Source organism: Topomyia yanbarensis, chromosome 3 (assembly GCF_030247195.1).
Source record: "Topomyia yanbarensis strain Yona2022 chromosome 3, ASM3024719v1, whole genome shotgun sequence".
NCBI classification, from domain to species: domain Eukaryota; kingdom Metazoa; phylum Arthropoda; class Insecta; order Diptera; family Culicidae; genus Topomyia; species Topomyia yanbarensis.
Window position 1 is genome coordinate 394,252,843 of NC_080672.1, and position 17,330 is coordinate 394,270,172.

The 17,330-nt window shown below is 39.0% G+C and overlaps 2 protein-coding genes across 9 annotated transcripts in view; one reads left to right on the top strand and one right to left on the bottom strand.

The window, feature by feature from the left end:
- LOC131691917 (serine/threonine-protein kinase N) overlaps nucleotides 1-17,330 on the top strand; it is a 272,404-nt gene that overhangs the window by 175,050 nt on the left and 80,024 nt on the right. For all 8 annotated transcript variants that reach the window (XM_058978672.1, XM_058978665.1, XM_058978666.1 and 5 more), the window contains one exon: nucleotides 10,653-11,092. In XM_058978672.1, coding sequence (XP_058834655.1) covers nucleotides 10,653-11,092 — 440 coding nt within the window. The remainder of the gene's footprint in view (nucleotides 1-10,652; nucleotides 11,093-17,330) is intronic.
- Nucleotides 11,094-12,970, bottom strand: LOC131691922 (UDP-glucosyltransferase 2-like). The gene is made up of 2 exons (XM_058978683.1): nucleotides 12,741-12,970; nucleotides 11,094-12,678 (listed from the first exon to the last, which is right to left on the bottom strand). The coding sequence occupies exons 1-2, from the start codon at nucleotides 12,903-12,905 to the stop codon at nucleotides 11,293-11,295; spliced, it is 1,551 nt and encodes a 516-aa protein (XP_058834666.1). The 5' UTR covers nucleotides 12,906-12,970; the 3' UTR covers nucleotides 11,094-11,292.

Below are 17,330 nucleotides of genomic sequence, written 5' to 3' on the forward strand. Positions count from 1 at the left end.
AGATGACAGCTTTGGTTGGTGAATGAAAAAGCATCAATTTGAAATGAAGACGTACGATTCAGTTATGAAAATCCCGCCAACTTGAAAGTGAATGATTGAGGGAGGCTTTGAATTTGAATCATGGTTGGGTTTGATTGAACTGAAAGTTGGCATTTGAAAATGAAAATTTGCACCACTGATCTGGACTATATCGATCCACCAAACTCATAGACCGGGGACCAACGTCTTTACTTCCCTTCCGAAGGAAGACATGACCACAGATTTTTTCACCTCCGAAAAATCTCAACGACCTCGGCTGGAATTGAACCCAGACCAACTGGAAGTAGTGGCGAGCACGCTCACCACTCAACCACCGGCGCCGTTTACAAACGCCCGAGCCCTTCGCGATGATACACAAAGACAAAAATGCAATCGCGATCATCCACGTACAACTGTACTCAGTATTACGCAAACACAAAACCGCCCAAATGATTTAGTGAACGCTATAGCAACTGTAATCCATTACAACTGAATATCACAATCAGAATCACGGCCCGCTGCAATTGGCCTTAAGCAGTGTTTTAGTGGGGGAAATTTTCCGTCTCGTCTGCAATTGTAGTGGGTGATTCCCTTCCGGGAACCCAGCTCTGCAGCTCCAGTAGGACAACACTCGAAAAATAAGAATAAGTTTTGGACAACTTCTACTGCAAATGACACTACATTAGGCAGAACTACACGGTACCTTTTTGAGCACAATGAGAGTCGTTGGTGTACAATTGTTCCAAAAATAATGCACTCTTATCAGCGAGATCACCGTCTAATTTTTCCAGCCCAGACGGTTTCAATTCAAATGCTGATGATGGAAATATGGCCAGCGGCGGCTGGCGGCCTGTTCAAACAGGCCAACGAGGATAAACTAGACATTTTAAAATTACATTGGTTTTATTTATTCTACAAATCGCTACTGCTTATCGGTTTCCGTCTATCTACAGCTGTTGCGTGGATGTCGCATGTTTATGTTGTGATTTTATATTTGTATTCATTTCTGTGCTAAAAATGCATTTCAATGGTACACGCTAATGTGTACCTGTACCAACCCGTTGTCCGTGGTCACCCGAAACGACAAGGTTCACGAACCGACCGACTGACAGCTGATGGGGCGGTGTTTTTGTGTTTGAAAAATCTAAGATTAATTATTGTGAAAACCTGTATGCAGGTGATGAAATCTAGACAAGATATTTGTCATGTTTTGAACATGTCGCTACTAATTTGAAAACACGCACAATTGTTTGAGTTGAAATGTGTTGTACTCGGATGTAGTTTTTAGACATACACACTCCATTCAGCTTGTTGTCGTGAGAAATTGTGAAATGGGCTTTTTATCTATTTACCATTATGCTTAATTAAATATTCATATAGAACTTTACCCGCTATTTAATTTAGCTTTCGTAGTTCTCGCGAAAAGAAATATTTTTGCAAGGTGAGAATAATCCTCGCTCTACTAATTCGCACCGGGCTAAATTTAGTTTTTCTTACCAAACAGAATAACGACCCATAACAAAAAAATCCTAAAAACCTCGAAAAAGGAATGCAATATATTTTCCATCTCGAATGCGTGAATATTTTAAATTAAAATTTTCTCCCATCAAAACAAGCATGTGAGTTATTCGACAGAATGTCGAGAAAATTTCCAATGGAAATGTGGAACTTCCACTGAAATTCAGCATCGATCGGTTCCATTTCCTCCGGAAACAAGCTCCGGTTTTTGACGTGCATGTATTGTATATTTTTTTCAATTTCCCACCGTCTAACATCTAGGACACAGTATCATCGTAACTGGTTCGTTTGTGGGAGAAAACTGTCTCCGCCAGCATCCGTGCATAGACGGGGAAAATCGAATGCAGGTTTGATTCACCAATGGTAAATAATAATAATAATCGCACCATTCGACGTGATATAATTGACACATCACACGCTGACGTGCAAATAATACTGCTCGTGGCGTAGGATTACCGATGCAGCAGATATATCTGTCTCTCTCGCTCTATACACCCTTCCTTCGGGCTACATTCATAACTGAATGGAAGCAGCTACTGGTGCTGTGCTGATGATGCTGCTGCTGCTACCGGGTCAGTAGTAACTAGTGCGGAGGCGGAATGTTGTATACATTAAAGGCAACATGTGTTTTCTCACTAACTATCCCCTCATCCCAACCATTTCCACCCCCGACGGTCACCAAACAGCACATTCATTCTATGCTGTTCCGATTCGCAGACTTGCAGACTTGCAGACTTGAGCATAGCTAGCATATATTCAGTATGCAGGAGTGCCAAATATGTTATGCAATCGGTGTATGTACCATTGTTTTACGTGTACAAGCCAGATAATGTTTCCATTGCTGGTGCTGCGAGCAAAGATGGGAATTTGTTTTTAAAGTGGTACAATTGTTTTAATTATTTTATTATAGCGAAAATGTTAGTAAATCTGCTCCAATTGAATCGCTTTTATTATCATAAATATCGTTTGTAATACTGTTGATAGAAAAAAAATGATTGTACCACTTTAGTTTTAGTTCATCTGTTTCGTGAATGGAGCATAGCAATATAATGTTAGTGACAAGTCAAAAATATTGTTCTGTCGAAGCTTTTTTATTTATTTCAATTATAGAGGTTTTAGCTTTTGGGTCATTCGCTTCTTTTTTTATTTTTATTAACGTGTCTTTAAATATTCGCTTCTTTTTATATTACAGAAGCGAAGTTTCGACGTGATCTCTATTTTATATGTTAATAAAGAAAATGAAAATCAGCCTAATTTCAACAATTAATTCAATTTGGGTTTTTGACGTAAGGGCCAACACCTAGGTGAAATCCAACAGGGAAAATAAATCAAAAATAGTGAGTTAAACGAAAGCAATTATATGAAAAATCACCTCAGAGGTAGGATTCAAACCTGCAACCTTAGGGACTCCGACCCAATGCACCAACCCTTATGCTATCCCTGGGCTATTATGACATTCCAGGAACAACACATGATTATCGCATTGGCTACAGTGATCGTACTGCTGCCTCTGCCTTTTAGACAGATGCAGTGGCATAGCTAGGGGTTTTTTGGGGGCTAAATTCCCCCCAAACCAAAATTAATTGGATTGAAAACAAAGTTAATTGATGCTGATTAATTCAATTAAATATTTTCCAAAATATTTTTGGAAGAATATTCTCTGGTCAATACATTAAGAACCGTGTCTTAAGCATCATGAGGACTTTTGGAAAATTGGAGGAAGGAGATCATATAACTTATCTCTTAGCCGATATCCCATAGTTGTCAATTTACTTCAATGTAAAAGAAATTAACTGCCTGAATTATCATGAGCTCATTTTTGGAAAGATGCTGCAAAATGTCGATCAGAGAAAATTTTTCGAATGGGAAGCTAAGTTTGAATAGGTTGATTGTCTATGAAACATATAAACTTGCTCACCGAAAACTTGTATACATTCAACATTTGCTGAAAATGTGTTTTTTTAAGATTGCGTAGAGTTCAGACAAAAATTCAACATGGTTAATAACAAGGATAACATTTCGGAAGCTAGTTGGAAGATGCTGTTTACAGTTTGTCCCTACCAGGTTAGGCTCAGTTTAATGAGCATTTGATTTTTGTTGTATTATCAATTAAATGAATAGCCTCTAAGCAGAATTGGTGTATTAATGGTATATATTCGAGTGCTGAATTGCATGGCGTACTAAAATTTCGCGTATTAGGTACCAGGACTCGTTGTTAAGTTGTGAGCTTAAATAATAAAAATAAGTAAAATAAATGCTCGATAAATTTTTAACGGTCACGATCATATTCATTAGAAACTGTCAAATTTTGGATGTCTCCAGCAAAGTTTTCGAAAATGCTAATTCAAACAACTTTGTTGCAGACATGAATATCCCACACATTCAGAGTGTCGAAATATATTAGTAGAAAACCTTTACAATAAGTTATTCTGATATTACTGTATTTGAAAAGTCTCTTCTGCGGTTTGTAAACAATAAAATGCACATTACATTCACGGTATGAGTCTCTGAAGCTTACAAAAAAGATATTTAAGAGAACCAGCTTTAAAAAAATCCCAAATATTAAAAAGATTTGGGGTTTGCCCAGAAACACAAAGTATTTCCGTTTTTTGGAGACAGCATCAATTCGGCGCTAGCTTAATCCTGTCACTAAGTTAGTGTCAGATTTTGACGAGAAATCTTTCGAAACGCAAATTCCATAACTACTTTAGTTCTCAACCCGCAATGATGGTTTTAAACAATTTTCTTACAAGTTCAGAAAAAAATAGTTTTTGCCTACATTTTTCTCCACTAAGTAGAAATATAGCATGCTGCTTTCATGTAGCCTTCATGTTTTTAACAAAATTGTTTAAAATGACATTATCAATAACTGTACTGAAGGCTCCAAGTCTTTTGCTATTTTTGAAGAGTTACTTCTTTATAATTACTTATATGCGACTTCATCACTAAAATGTTTATATCAAAATATGCGCTATTTTATGTTGGAAAACTTCTCACACGTGAGAAATCTTCAAAGTTAAGGATTTTTTAATTAGGTGATCTTGAACGTTGAAATTTTTTTTGAACATTTATCCCCCTTTAAAAGATCACACACACTCTTTGACATCATTGACATATAATGCAGGAAAATAGTCTATAAAGGTTTGAAAACTATTCTCCTTGTTTGTAGCCTCGAACGACATCTGTTAGACTACTTATGTTTCTGAATTTTCAATAATTTATCAAGCTCATATTAAATATTAGCATTTTCCATAAAAAAAATCCGATTTTCATACCCCCCCCCCCCGAACCAAATTTCTACGCCACTGGACAGATGCCTCGAGGGTCTGCTCAGATGAACTCAGAATTGTGATATTCTATATAAAGCAAGCAAATTACGTCACTGGCGTCAAGCCGTTTATTAAGGACTACCACGTCTACATGCCCACTCACAAAGTTGAGTGTGACGGTGTAGTAACCGATTCAAGTTTGTCATGCGTGGATCTTCTAAAGCACGGGGCTGGCTGTTACGAGGATTCAGTGATCAAAGATTTTGATGGGGAATCGCACTGGACGGGACAAAATGGTGTCTCTTTTCAAACTTAAGTCGGGTGACCTTTGGTAGGACTAGCTGACGTTTAATTGCGTCTTCTTTGACAAGGATCGCCCGCCTATTCGGCTGTTTGCGGTAATGAAGCAATAAGGCTCAGAGTGATAATTGCAAAGATATTCATGTAGATGATTCTTGCATTAGGAGTACTGAAAAGTATGCCTATTCCACATGGTATATTAATACGCCCCGCTTTTGAAGAAATACTAAAACGAGCTCCGCCACTCACCACGACAAACCATTATGCTCTCTTAACACAGGAAGAATGTGACTCTGATGATGGGATTTCTTTTACTGCTTCTAAAAACTTTAGGCAGATGAGATTCCTAGTTAATACTGCAATATTTCTCTTGAGTGGCCGCCAAATATCTACTCCGTAAAGCTTTGACACAAAGTCGAAACAAACAGATTCTGGTCTTGCAACTTTGAGATCAATCGACGAGTGTCCAGCACTTCCCGAAACACCTAAAATCCCATGTGTCATTTCAATCAGAGATTCAACTTTGTGTAGGGCTGATTGGGCCTAGGTTAGGCACCGGCAAATTTGAGATTTTGCGGAAGTCCGCCAGCATGGAGTTGTCTTCTCGATGATAATTCATCTAGCTTACCCCATGATCTTTGCTACAGCTTTAAGGGTGTGGCCTGCTTTACTGTCCATGACAACTTATCTATCACACTAGTGCTTCTATGAATCTGAGAAAACGTTCGAAGAAAATTTCGTTATTTTTAAAATTTGAAGTGTGTGAAGTTAGGTAGTTGAAATTTTTGTATCGTGCAACTCAACCACGTTCGTTGTTCATTTTATTATATTTGAGATCAACATCATTTATCGTGAATAAATCTGAACGGGACCGACAGAGTCGTAGCGTGGTCATTTGGCGCCTTTGGTGGAGACTTAGTTGTGCGCCCCCTTTTCAGTTCGATTTTTAAACAATAAAATAATGACACTCCAATCCTGACTTATTTTATAAAACAGGTAAAGTCTCCTTAAGATTGGTGCCCTTAGCGGGGGCCACCCCGGCCAACTGCACACTACGCGCTTGGGTACGGTGCGAGGATATGAACGAATTCATATATCCATAGATCCGACACACCCGGATTGTCCACATCCGATGATAGTGTAGAACATTTAATGAAGGTGGAAATGTAGCTTGAGCTTCCGAAAAGTGCCTTTATCCAGTTCCATCATATTAGGCATTCATTGCTGCTAAGTTTCATCGTATTTGCCCAAATGACAAAAATCGTTTTCAAAGCTCCATAAAACAATTCGTTAGATGTAACAGCATATGAATCAAAATCCTGGTGTACAAAATCGAAATCGCGCTACGATCACAAGATATGGCAAATCGCACTTTTGATAGGGTCACTAAAGGATTAGTGCCGCATTACGGAGAAGTACAATCCCTTACGGAGGCTATACGAAAAAACTTCTTCCCAGCTATTCATAATTTTTTTGTGTGATAATGATGCGGTTTAACTGACCTTTTTCTTTCTACCTAACCTACCTACAACACAAAACACAAAGCAGCTCACAGAGCACGTTTTTCACATATAAAAGACCGTTTAGGACGGATCGATGATTAGACGAGACACATTACTAATCGGCTAAGGAAATCACAGTCTATCCATAAAAGGATGTCAAATTTTTGCTTGCTGTTCAGTCAGTAGCTGCAACTGCAAATGCTGCGTCCAGTATTTTAAAAGCAACAGCCAGCACCATCAGCAAGGAATCTAACGGGTGTTCAACAACAAATGGTACACTTGTTGATTGATGGGCATACCGCTCGGTTTGAACCACGGCTTTGAAATCCCTCTGTCCAATATGGCGATGCAGAGCATAATTTTTTCTTTAAAATTTATGCTTAAACTTATATTTTACTTCGGGGTTATGGCCGACTTGTCGCTGGAATAGTAGCTGTCATTTCCTGGAATGTGGGTCTTCGAGAGAGGAAAGTAACTTTTGTCGTCCAGCACGAACGACGTCCCGTGGTAGTTCTTCGTCATCCACCGGTACTGCGATGTCACGATCGCTATCTGCTCGTCCGTGTACACAGGAGACCAAATCTTCTGCCGACAGATGATGTCCTCCATCTTGAAGGTTCGGTGAATCAAGGTGATATTTTCGGCCGGCGTCACGCAAACTCGTTCCATCCTTGTTGTCGAACAGCTTTTTCAACGCTTCCTTCTTGTTCTTCGTTTCGTCATTATCTTCGCCGGATGGCTGCTACCGGCCTTCCGCTCCACGCTTAGGGATGCCAGGATTGGGTAAACTGTACTTACGGGCAAGTTTTCGTTTCGTGGTCTACCGTTAACTTTTTTCCGCAATGACCATGCGTTTCGTAAAACCGTACAACACGCTCGCGGAGTGCTTTCGACGACATCTTCGATTGAACTGACAGCACCCGAGCGAAAAGAAACATGCCACCCATTTCTAAGGAGTCCATAGAGCAATTCTATATAAGAGAAAAACATTTACACCCGTTAATACCAAAGATGAAGGGTTTTTTTGTTGGAGACGAACCACTGCGACCAGTATTTAGATCTACTGTGGTATATGCCTTCCTTAATCTAAGTGTACTATCTACTATGACATATCACTATTGATGAGTGATTGTCGTTATTTAGATACACACTCTTCCCAGTTAGGCACTCCACTTCGTATGAAGTTTATTACCTGCTTGGGATTCGCAGTCCAAATATCCAAAGGCTCCAATGTTCCTTTACCGAGGACGCTTAATCTGCGTTGAAGGGTTTACACTTGTGACTCATAAGTGCGCGAAGCAAGAAAGTACATCAGCCCGGAAGCATCAATGTAACATTAGCTATTACGACATGGACGTGCACGAAAACGAGAGAGAAATTTTTGAACTCCAAGGCGCAGTTAGCAATGCAGCTAATGTTTCCGGACCCACGAAAGAAAGTCTCCACGTACACACGGAAAAAAATTGTTCCCAAAAACGTGAATAAAGTGCCATGAATTCAGGAACAAATGCGTCTTTACGATACGAGAACAGTACCATGAACAAAAAATATGTGTTTTTAAATTATGTTACATTTTCCGCCAGTAACGCCTTAATAACGCTTTTATTTGGGACGATATTTGTTTTGGTTTTGTGAACGTCAGTCACGGTTTCCGCCATACCATTACTAAAACGATTTTATGTAGGTTAACTAATTCACAACTTTATGAACATTATTCATAAAACCAAAGGTTTCTACCTTTGGTTTTATGAATAATGTTTTGTGATTTTGTTCATAGATTTTGGAAAACATATTTACGCATGAACCACGAAACCCGGAATATTATTCATGAATCCTTTCAATCATCGTGAACTAGCTCATGATTCCAAATACATACGATTCAATTTCCGTGAAATGGTTCACAAAATCACACAATGTTATTCATATATACGTGAACTGATTCCTGATTTCTAGCAAATTAGTCACAACTCACCATTTATGATCATGAACTAGTTCACAAAACCATGAATTAATTTTTATATATTCGTAAACTAGTGTATGATTCTTAGTATAATAGAGTCTCGACTTACCATTAGAGCTGGTGCATTAATTCACAAAATCGAAAAATATTCATGCAAACGTCAACTGATTTATGATTCCTAGCGATGTGCTCTTGAAATAGTTAACAAAATCATGAAATATTATTCATAGAAATGTGAACTGATTCATGATTCCTATTATAATAGTCAAACCTGACCATGTGCGGCCGTGAAATAGTTCACAAAATCAAAAAATATCGTTCTTGTGTTCGTGAACTAGTTCATGATTCGTAGTATAATTTTCACGACGAACCATGCGTGCACATGAAATAATTCACAAAATCAGAAAAAAAAATTTCATGGATTTGTGAAAGAGATCATGACTCGTACTACATGATTTACGATCTATCTTGAGTGCTTGTGATATTTAAAAGATATCCGTAATCATTTTCTATTTCATGCAACTCTGCACATGGTCATGAAATTTTCACGTGCGCAAAATTTGGGTCTTGTCGTGAAATGTCGTATATTTATTAACAGTCTATAGTAACTAGTAATATGTGCGAGCAGCAGATATAACTATTATTCATTCGATAAGGTTCAATGTGATGTCTGAATAGAAAACCGAAAACTGCGCTGAGCATCAAAAATATATTATAGAGCTACGAATCTTGTTCGTGATGTAGTTCACAGAACAAGATACTGCGAATCATTTACGGTTTTATGAACCAAATCATACTGTCACGTTACTCCGAGTAAAAAATCCGATAGTAATAATACATGAACAGTAGTCACATTACTGCACGTGTTAAATTTGAACGTGAGCTCAAGACTGAAATATCACGACAACGTGCATATAACTTACGAAAAATGTGACTAAGATCCTTAAATCATGAACATAAATTACACTGCTCGCGATTAAAATATCAAAAATCGTGACTATGATCCTGAAATCATGAACACAAATCCACTTTATTTGTGACTAAAACATCACGATATCGTGAATAAAATTTACGGAAATCGTAACTAAGATCCTGAAATCCTGAACATAAGTCACACTACTCTTAAAGAAAAATTCAAAACTGAACTCGAGAATAAAATATCACGAAATTACGAATATTGTGACTAAAACCTTGAAATCATAAACATAAAATGTGCTACTCTACCAGAAAAAATCTGATATTCAACTCATGAATAAAATATAATAGTAACGTTATGAGAAACTCCGAAAATTGCGACTAAGCTCCTGAAACCATGGCCGTGGATTTAGTTGATATACTACAAACCAGAATATCCACAAAGCAAGAACAAGAATCATAACAAAAAGTAAACAAGTCTAGGGAACAACCACAGTAACCAAAAATTGCAATGTAACGCCATTCACGAATACGAGGATTATTATCCATAATTTCAAAAACTTGTTCACGATTTTCGTAAATCGCTCAGTTCACGAAATCGTAATTTTTGTTCATGAATTTTTTGAACGGATTTTTTTCCGTGCAATGACAAGTAATGCGCCCTAGATGTAACTTATATTCGCTTGTATTTACTTTCATTTTTATATATTGTAAATATTTATAAGACCTAAGATTCCGTTGACCCAACACATTGAACCGTTTCAAATATAAGAATTATTAAAAATCAAAATAAACCAAATTGGGTTGGTTAGATTCAATGTACGTATTTTTCCAGCAGTCTTAAATCTAACGTAGTATGGTTCGTTTGAATTATAGATACTTTGACGCTGGGGTCAATTATTTTGGCCTTTCCCATATAAATAAAGATTATGCAATCACTACGATAATCGATGTGCGCCGTTTGAAAAATCGACTCTGTCGCTTCATATCAACGACAAAGGCTTAAAAAACCTACGACTGTGACGAGATATTTTGCATCATCTATTTATAGGTGCCACTGTAAACAAGCTACACAGAACCCTCACCTAATACCACCAGTTAACTTGTATCATACAATTATATGACCGCTAATCTATCTCTCTCACTCTCTCTTTTCCCCCCCGCGCACAGATATGATCCCCTCGCCGGTCACACCGAGCGGCCCGGAAGTGACGCAAAACGACAAGCTGCTCACCTCGCTGGAAAAGCAGCTCAGTATAGAGACCAAGGTGAAAAACGGGGCGGAAAATATGATCCAATCCATCTCCAGTGGCCACCACGGACGGGACAAAAAGCTGCTAGCCGAGGCGCACCAGATGCTGGCCGATTCCAAAGCAAAGATCGAGTTCCTTCGGTTGCGGATATTGAAGGTGCGCCAGAACAAGCTCAATCATAAAGTGTCCGAAGAGAATGGAGAGAACAAACAGCGCGAGCTGGAGAATTCGCTCGAGGATCGCATCGATGAACTGCGGCACCGGCTGCGAATCGAGGCGGCCGTGGTGGACGGAGCGAAGAACGTTATCCGGACGTTGCAGAGTACAAAGACTATCGACAAAAAGGCACTGCAAGAGGTGAGTGGAGTTGTTTTCAATTTTATTTTTATCTCCCGTCTGGGGTGGAACATTTTCGTAAATACTGTTATGATGGTTGCAGGGTTATCTTATCACTTGTTTGAGTGCAATACGATTTCTCGTTGCATATGCTGCCAATGGTCAAATTACCAGATGATGAAATAAAATGGAAAGTTTTGCTTAATTCTATTACAATCAGGCTAGTAAAGCTTTTGTTTCTTTGGCTTTCCACCGAAAAATTTAGCAATTGCTTTACAAGCAACTTTAAGTATCTTAATCACTAAATAGACAGCGAGTAATATCACTGCTAGCACGTCCAACATGTACGACTGGAAGAAATTCAGATCTGCTCCTTGATAGTGCATATGGACAGCCCCTTTGTGACGTATCACGTACTCGACCCAGTAGCACGCCGTCTCCATTGCAGTTTGAGGTCGATCCCGATAAACAGTCGATATTTCCTTAGCTTTCTGGCGGTAGACCGGATTCGTCAGCATGTCGTTCAAAAGTTCACTGAACGTAGTCTCATTGATAGTTTCATAGTTCACCTCCAAACCCCAACCTTCCTGTACCACATTTGCAACATTTCCAGATTGCTCTGCAAAAATTGGAATACCCAGTACCGGAACTCCATGATACCGGGCTTCAGCTATTCCTCCCAAGCCTCCGTGGGCAACGAACAAAAATACATTTTTATGTGCCAGAACGTCGTCCTGCGGGAGCCACTTCTTGGCCATAACATTAGCCGGCTGATTCGGAAAGCTATCCGCCTCCCACTTCCAAAGGATGCGTTGTTTCAATTTGCCTAAGCTTTTAACGAAAATCTCCATTTTATGAGCTGGTAGATCAGCCGATTTGAGATTGGATCCCAAGCAGAAATAGATAGCCCCATGCTTACCGGCTCCGTCCAACCATTCCTGGATGTCCTTCGGTAGCGGATCCGGTTTAGTTTTAATCTGTAGTCCTCCCACTTCAACTGCGTTCTGGAGATACGGCCTCGCGCCACCATGCGAAAAATGGGAGTTCAGCAAAAGCAGAGAAACATTTGTCCGCACATCTTCGTAGCTTGGATAGCGATCCGAGGGGAAGTTCCAATCGTAATATGGTTTTTGCTGGTAGAAAGCATATGCTCCCATTATATTTTCCGCACTGGCAATCAGAAAGTTTTTCAATCTTGACGAAAATTTCGTGAAATCTTGTTTACCAAGAATCATATTTGGACTAGCCGCTATCTCTCTAGGGTTTCCCACTAAGTCCGCAGTGAATTTCGAAATACCACCAGTCCAAAGCACCACCGTTGGAGCCCCGAAGTGTGGACCGTAACCCAGAACGAAGTCCGCTATAAACAGTCCTACTATCACGAGATCAAATTTCTCTTTTTTCAGTTCCAAAAATTTGGGATAATTGACCGTATCATTGGCTATCATCATCATTTTTCTAATCATTTCCGGAAAGTGGGTTAACATGTTGGGCGGCTTCTCGAGATACGTTTTCATTTGCTTGCTGACAAAGTCATCCACCGGAACAACAATCTCTCGGAAGTTTTTCACCGGTTTCGACAGCTTGAACGGGCTAACCATTGTAATCTAAAATTGATGTTGACCAAGTTGACCTTGAAAATCAGTCCGGAATGGTGCTAGCTACTTACCTCATGACCACGCTCGGCTAACCCTTTCAGTAGGGCTTGGGCAACCAGTACATGAGATTTGCCGGGACTTGGATCGATGCAAAGTATTCGACTTGATTCGGCAGTGCCAATGAACAGCAGAGGACAAACAGCGCAAATAAGCTTAATCAGTGGTGATGCCTTCATCGTTTGGCTGACGACCGTCGTTGTCTGGAATCTACGCGCTACTGATGAGGCAATTGATTCACTTGTATCTTTTATTTCGCACGAGGTATTTTAAATCGGCGAATCGGGCGCGTTGTGGTGTTTCAAGCTCTGGAGTGAAGTGGTGTCAGTATTAGCGTAGTGCGATAATTTTCGTATAGTCCTGTTCGGAAGGTGTGGTCGTTTTGTTTCTTGGAAGTGTATGTTTGCTTATCACTGTTGGTATGCGAAACATTAAGCTGGTGCTCGCGATTGTTAGGATCCAAATCAATAGCAATAAATGATAGGATTATTTTTGATAAGATTTGAGAAACAATGACTGCACAGTTTTGTGTATGACTGGACAAATGACTTTCAATAATTTGTTACATGACGGCAGTTTTTCTTATTCTAATGAAACCCATGCAGTCGATCATTATATGTTTTAGAAGTTTTGCTAAGTCAATGCTACACTTTGTTTACGGTACTAACTGTTTTAAAAAATTGTGTTACATGAAAACTGATCGAAAAAATTAATTGCTATCGCCCATTTCCAGAAAACTCCTGATCTAGCAAAGAACTTGCAACTGCGCACAACAAAGCTAGCTATGTTTGCAAACAAAGCTGTGGATTTGCAAGGGTGGGTTCGGTGAAGTTTTGGCCTGCTACCACTAACACGGAATAACACTAAATTAGTTATAGATTTTGTGTTTCAATTTCGTCTCATCAGAATCCGATACTAACTTAGTGACAGGACTAAGCCAGCGCTGGATTGACGTTAACTCCAAAAAAACGGAGACACAATTTGTATTCCTGAGCAAACGTGAAGTCAAGTGAGGTTCCAGATCGATTGGTCGAATGCCACTTGGTTGAAAGCCAACTAATCGAATGGGTCATTAGCTCATTCATGTCCATGTTGTTATGAATAACTCTGTTTTAAACAGCTGTAACTTTTGGTTTATGTAAAATATGCTATCAAAAACAAGTAAGACTAATAACTCGGACTATTATCTTTCATTTGAGCACTAATTATTATTGGTATTATGCATAGAACTGCAGTTATTGCAATCAGTCTGATGTGATTCCGCTGGAACAGTGCTGCCAGGAGCAGTTTCAGTTAACGGTGAAAATTGAATTTTGACGTATCCTTTTGGTATCACTTATCAATTTAAACTAACCTCACCTACTTTTTCCATATAATTTCCCTATTTAAAAAATTCTAGGAGAATTATATTGAGCAGCTTTCAGCACTGCGATAGAAGCACATATTTTAATGAAATTTTTTTGTGATGGAAGAATAATTTTGGAACCCTATTTTCACTATAAAAAAGTAGGATAAAGCCGAATGCCGATACACTGCAAGAACCATCTGATTGAATGTCATTTGGCAGAATACCAATTGACCGAATTGGCATTGGTCGAACGTAATTTAATGGAATGTCGCAATTTTATATAATTTGTCCGTTATTTTGAATGCGTTAAATCGTTTCGTTAAATGGATGGCATCAGTGGTTTCAAATCTGTATATCTTTATCAGATAGGAGTAAAAACGATCGTTTCGATTCAAATAACACTACTTTGAACAAAAAACTGTACAACAACGCACAAATAATGCTAGAAAAAGATATATTATGATCAGTTCTGTGACCTATGAAATACAGTTCATGTTTTAAAGAAGGAAAGATATAGTTAGAAATAAAATACTGTTTCATTAAATTTATAATTGAATAATTTTGAAAAAAACCAAAAATTTGGATTGGAGCAGAAAGCTAGTTTGAAATAATACAGAAAGCTAGTTTGAAATTATACTAGTATCATTTGTTACTGACGACATTTGTTGAACTGAAGATCGACTAATGTAACATCGGTAGGCTTCTTTTTGTCCGGTGCTAATGGTCTATTTTGAAATCATTTAACAGCAATTTGTTTTAAGTCTTTCTTTAGATGTACTGTATAATCCATTAAAAAACGCAATCCGTCTGTGCAGTGCGGCAATGTTTCAAGAATCGTTTGTCTGTTTCTACTAACCCCTCTTAGATGGGCTTCTACATTTTATAATGACTAACTAATGCAAGACGAATGGATTCTAAAGGAAATACAATATTTAAATTGTTAACTGCGTCATAGGGCAAGGGAAAGGGACATGATATAAAAAAGTAGGGAAATGGAAAATGACAACACAATACAATCTCCACACAAAACAGTAAGAGCGTGGATACTTCACTCTTGAAAGAATAATGAACCCTACTGATAAAGCCTATAGCTCTTTACCACACTGTATTAGGAACGATAGCGCATCTTTGAGTTTTATCTCCCTGTACATAGGTTCATATATGTATGGAGAACCTAAAATCCGGATGCGCAATTTCATTACTGCAGGACAGTTACATATCAAATGATACGAAGTTCCGAAATCGGATTCACAAAGATCACACGAATAATACTCAGCACGCTGAAGAGAAGCCATGTGATAATTGAGTTTACAATATCCAGTCAGTACCCTGACTAGAACACTGAAATTGTACTTGGGAAAATACAACAAACTCTTTAACATTTTTGGACTTACATCCGGCAGAAAAGTTTTCGTTTGAACGCAACTTTGCAAGCTACACCAATTGTTGGCATGTTCGGATGCAGCCCAAGAGCGAATCTTGCGCTTTTTCCAACTTATTGATAGTGGTAGAACTGAATCTGGACCAACGAAGTCAGTCACAGCTCGCGCTCTAGCTAATTCATCCGCCTATTCATTTCCAGTAATACTGGTAGCATCGGGCACCTGTTCCAGAATCCAGTAACCTTTAGACGGTATGCACAAGAAACTGCTTCTTGTTTCAGAACCACATATAGCGGTTTTATGTTCTAGAGTGTCTCTAGAGCAGCAGTAGGTGTTGTCGAGAACGCACCAATCATCGCCATCAAGACCATCCTCTGAAAATGGCTTAACTTCGATTGGATTGTCTTAACTTCTCCCTTCTACCACCAAACAAGGCACCCATATGCCAGTAGTGATCCAACAATTGTTGTGTAGATCCACTGAATGTACTTGAGTTTGAGTCTCCGAGTTTCGCCGAAACCAAGTCAAGAATTACCCCAACGTACTTAACTTGATGTGCAACAATAGTTTCAGAGTCAAATAACTGCAACGGACAAGCTCCGGTTATAATCCTTCGTTAAGTGAAAAGCACCATTGATGTTTTATTTGAATTAACTGATAGTCCAACATGAAGTTACCATTGCTCAACAACACATAAGGCTTGCTGCATCAAATCAAAAAGTTTGTTAAGGCAAATACCGGTGATCATGATTTGATAATCATCGGCGAAACCCTATGTCGGAAGACCAAGCTTATTAAAATTCATCAATAAGCCATCGGCGACCAGGTTCCATAAAACTGGTGACAGCACACCATCTTGAGGGCATCCGCAATCAGTTTCCTTATCTCTACTTGTCTTAACGATGAGCACAGATGTCGGTTGCTAAGCATTGAGTGTATCCAGTTCATGATATATGACGGTACTCCATGACCTCGTGCTGCTTCCAAAATGGGTTCGAATGACACGTTGTCGAAAGTCTCTTCAATGTCAAGAAAAATTCCTAAGTTTATTTGCTTTGGTGGAAAGCCCTTTCAATGCTGTAGACAACATTGTTGAACAGAGCGGAAGTAGACCCGTTGTGGCGGTTCAGAGGGTACGGCACTGGTCTCATAAGCCTGTCGTCATGTATCATCAGTTAAACGCAAGCAACATTTGACGCCAAATCATGTGAACGTGCCTCTGAAGAGTCGTCATCTGTATAAATACGGGGAAGATGATTTCAACGCTGCCAAATTCGACGGAATGTTGTACGTTGTTTCGCGAAACGAAAGTCTCTGCTTGGGAAATGTTCTTAAACATAACCAGCGTACATAGGAACCCCTTTGCGGGCGATTGCTTTTGTTATTGATTTTTCGAAACGTCCCGTAAGTTAAGCCATTCGGGGAATGAAACTTACTAAAAGTGCAGATAGTGCTCAAAGTGGTAGAAGTTTGTGACATGGTGAAATTACAGAATGCAAACTTCTACCACTTTGAGCACTATCTGCACTTTTAGTAATTGTTTCATTCCCCGAATGGCTTAACTTACAGGACGTTTCGAAAAATCAATAACAAAAGTAATCGCCCGCAAAGGGGTTCCTTTTTTGCCGTAGATCGACAATCATGACTATAGGTACCACACAGTACTCTTTGTGTAGTGGATAGCAGCAAAACGGTAGATGAAATTGACTACTTCCCTACTGGCTTTAATGGAATGATTTTTAGCTTCTTCTCTGGTCGAAGTGAGAAGGCAGACTCATATATATTTCATTTACTACTCTTAACAACTAATGAAAGTTTTAAGCAAACTTAGCTTGCTACATATAATCAGTCAATCGATCTGCAAAGTTCAAACA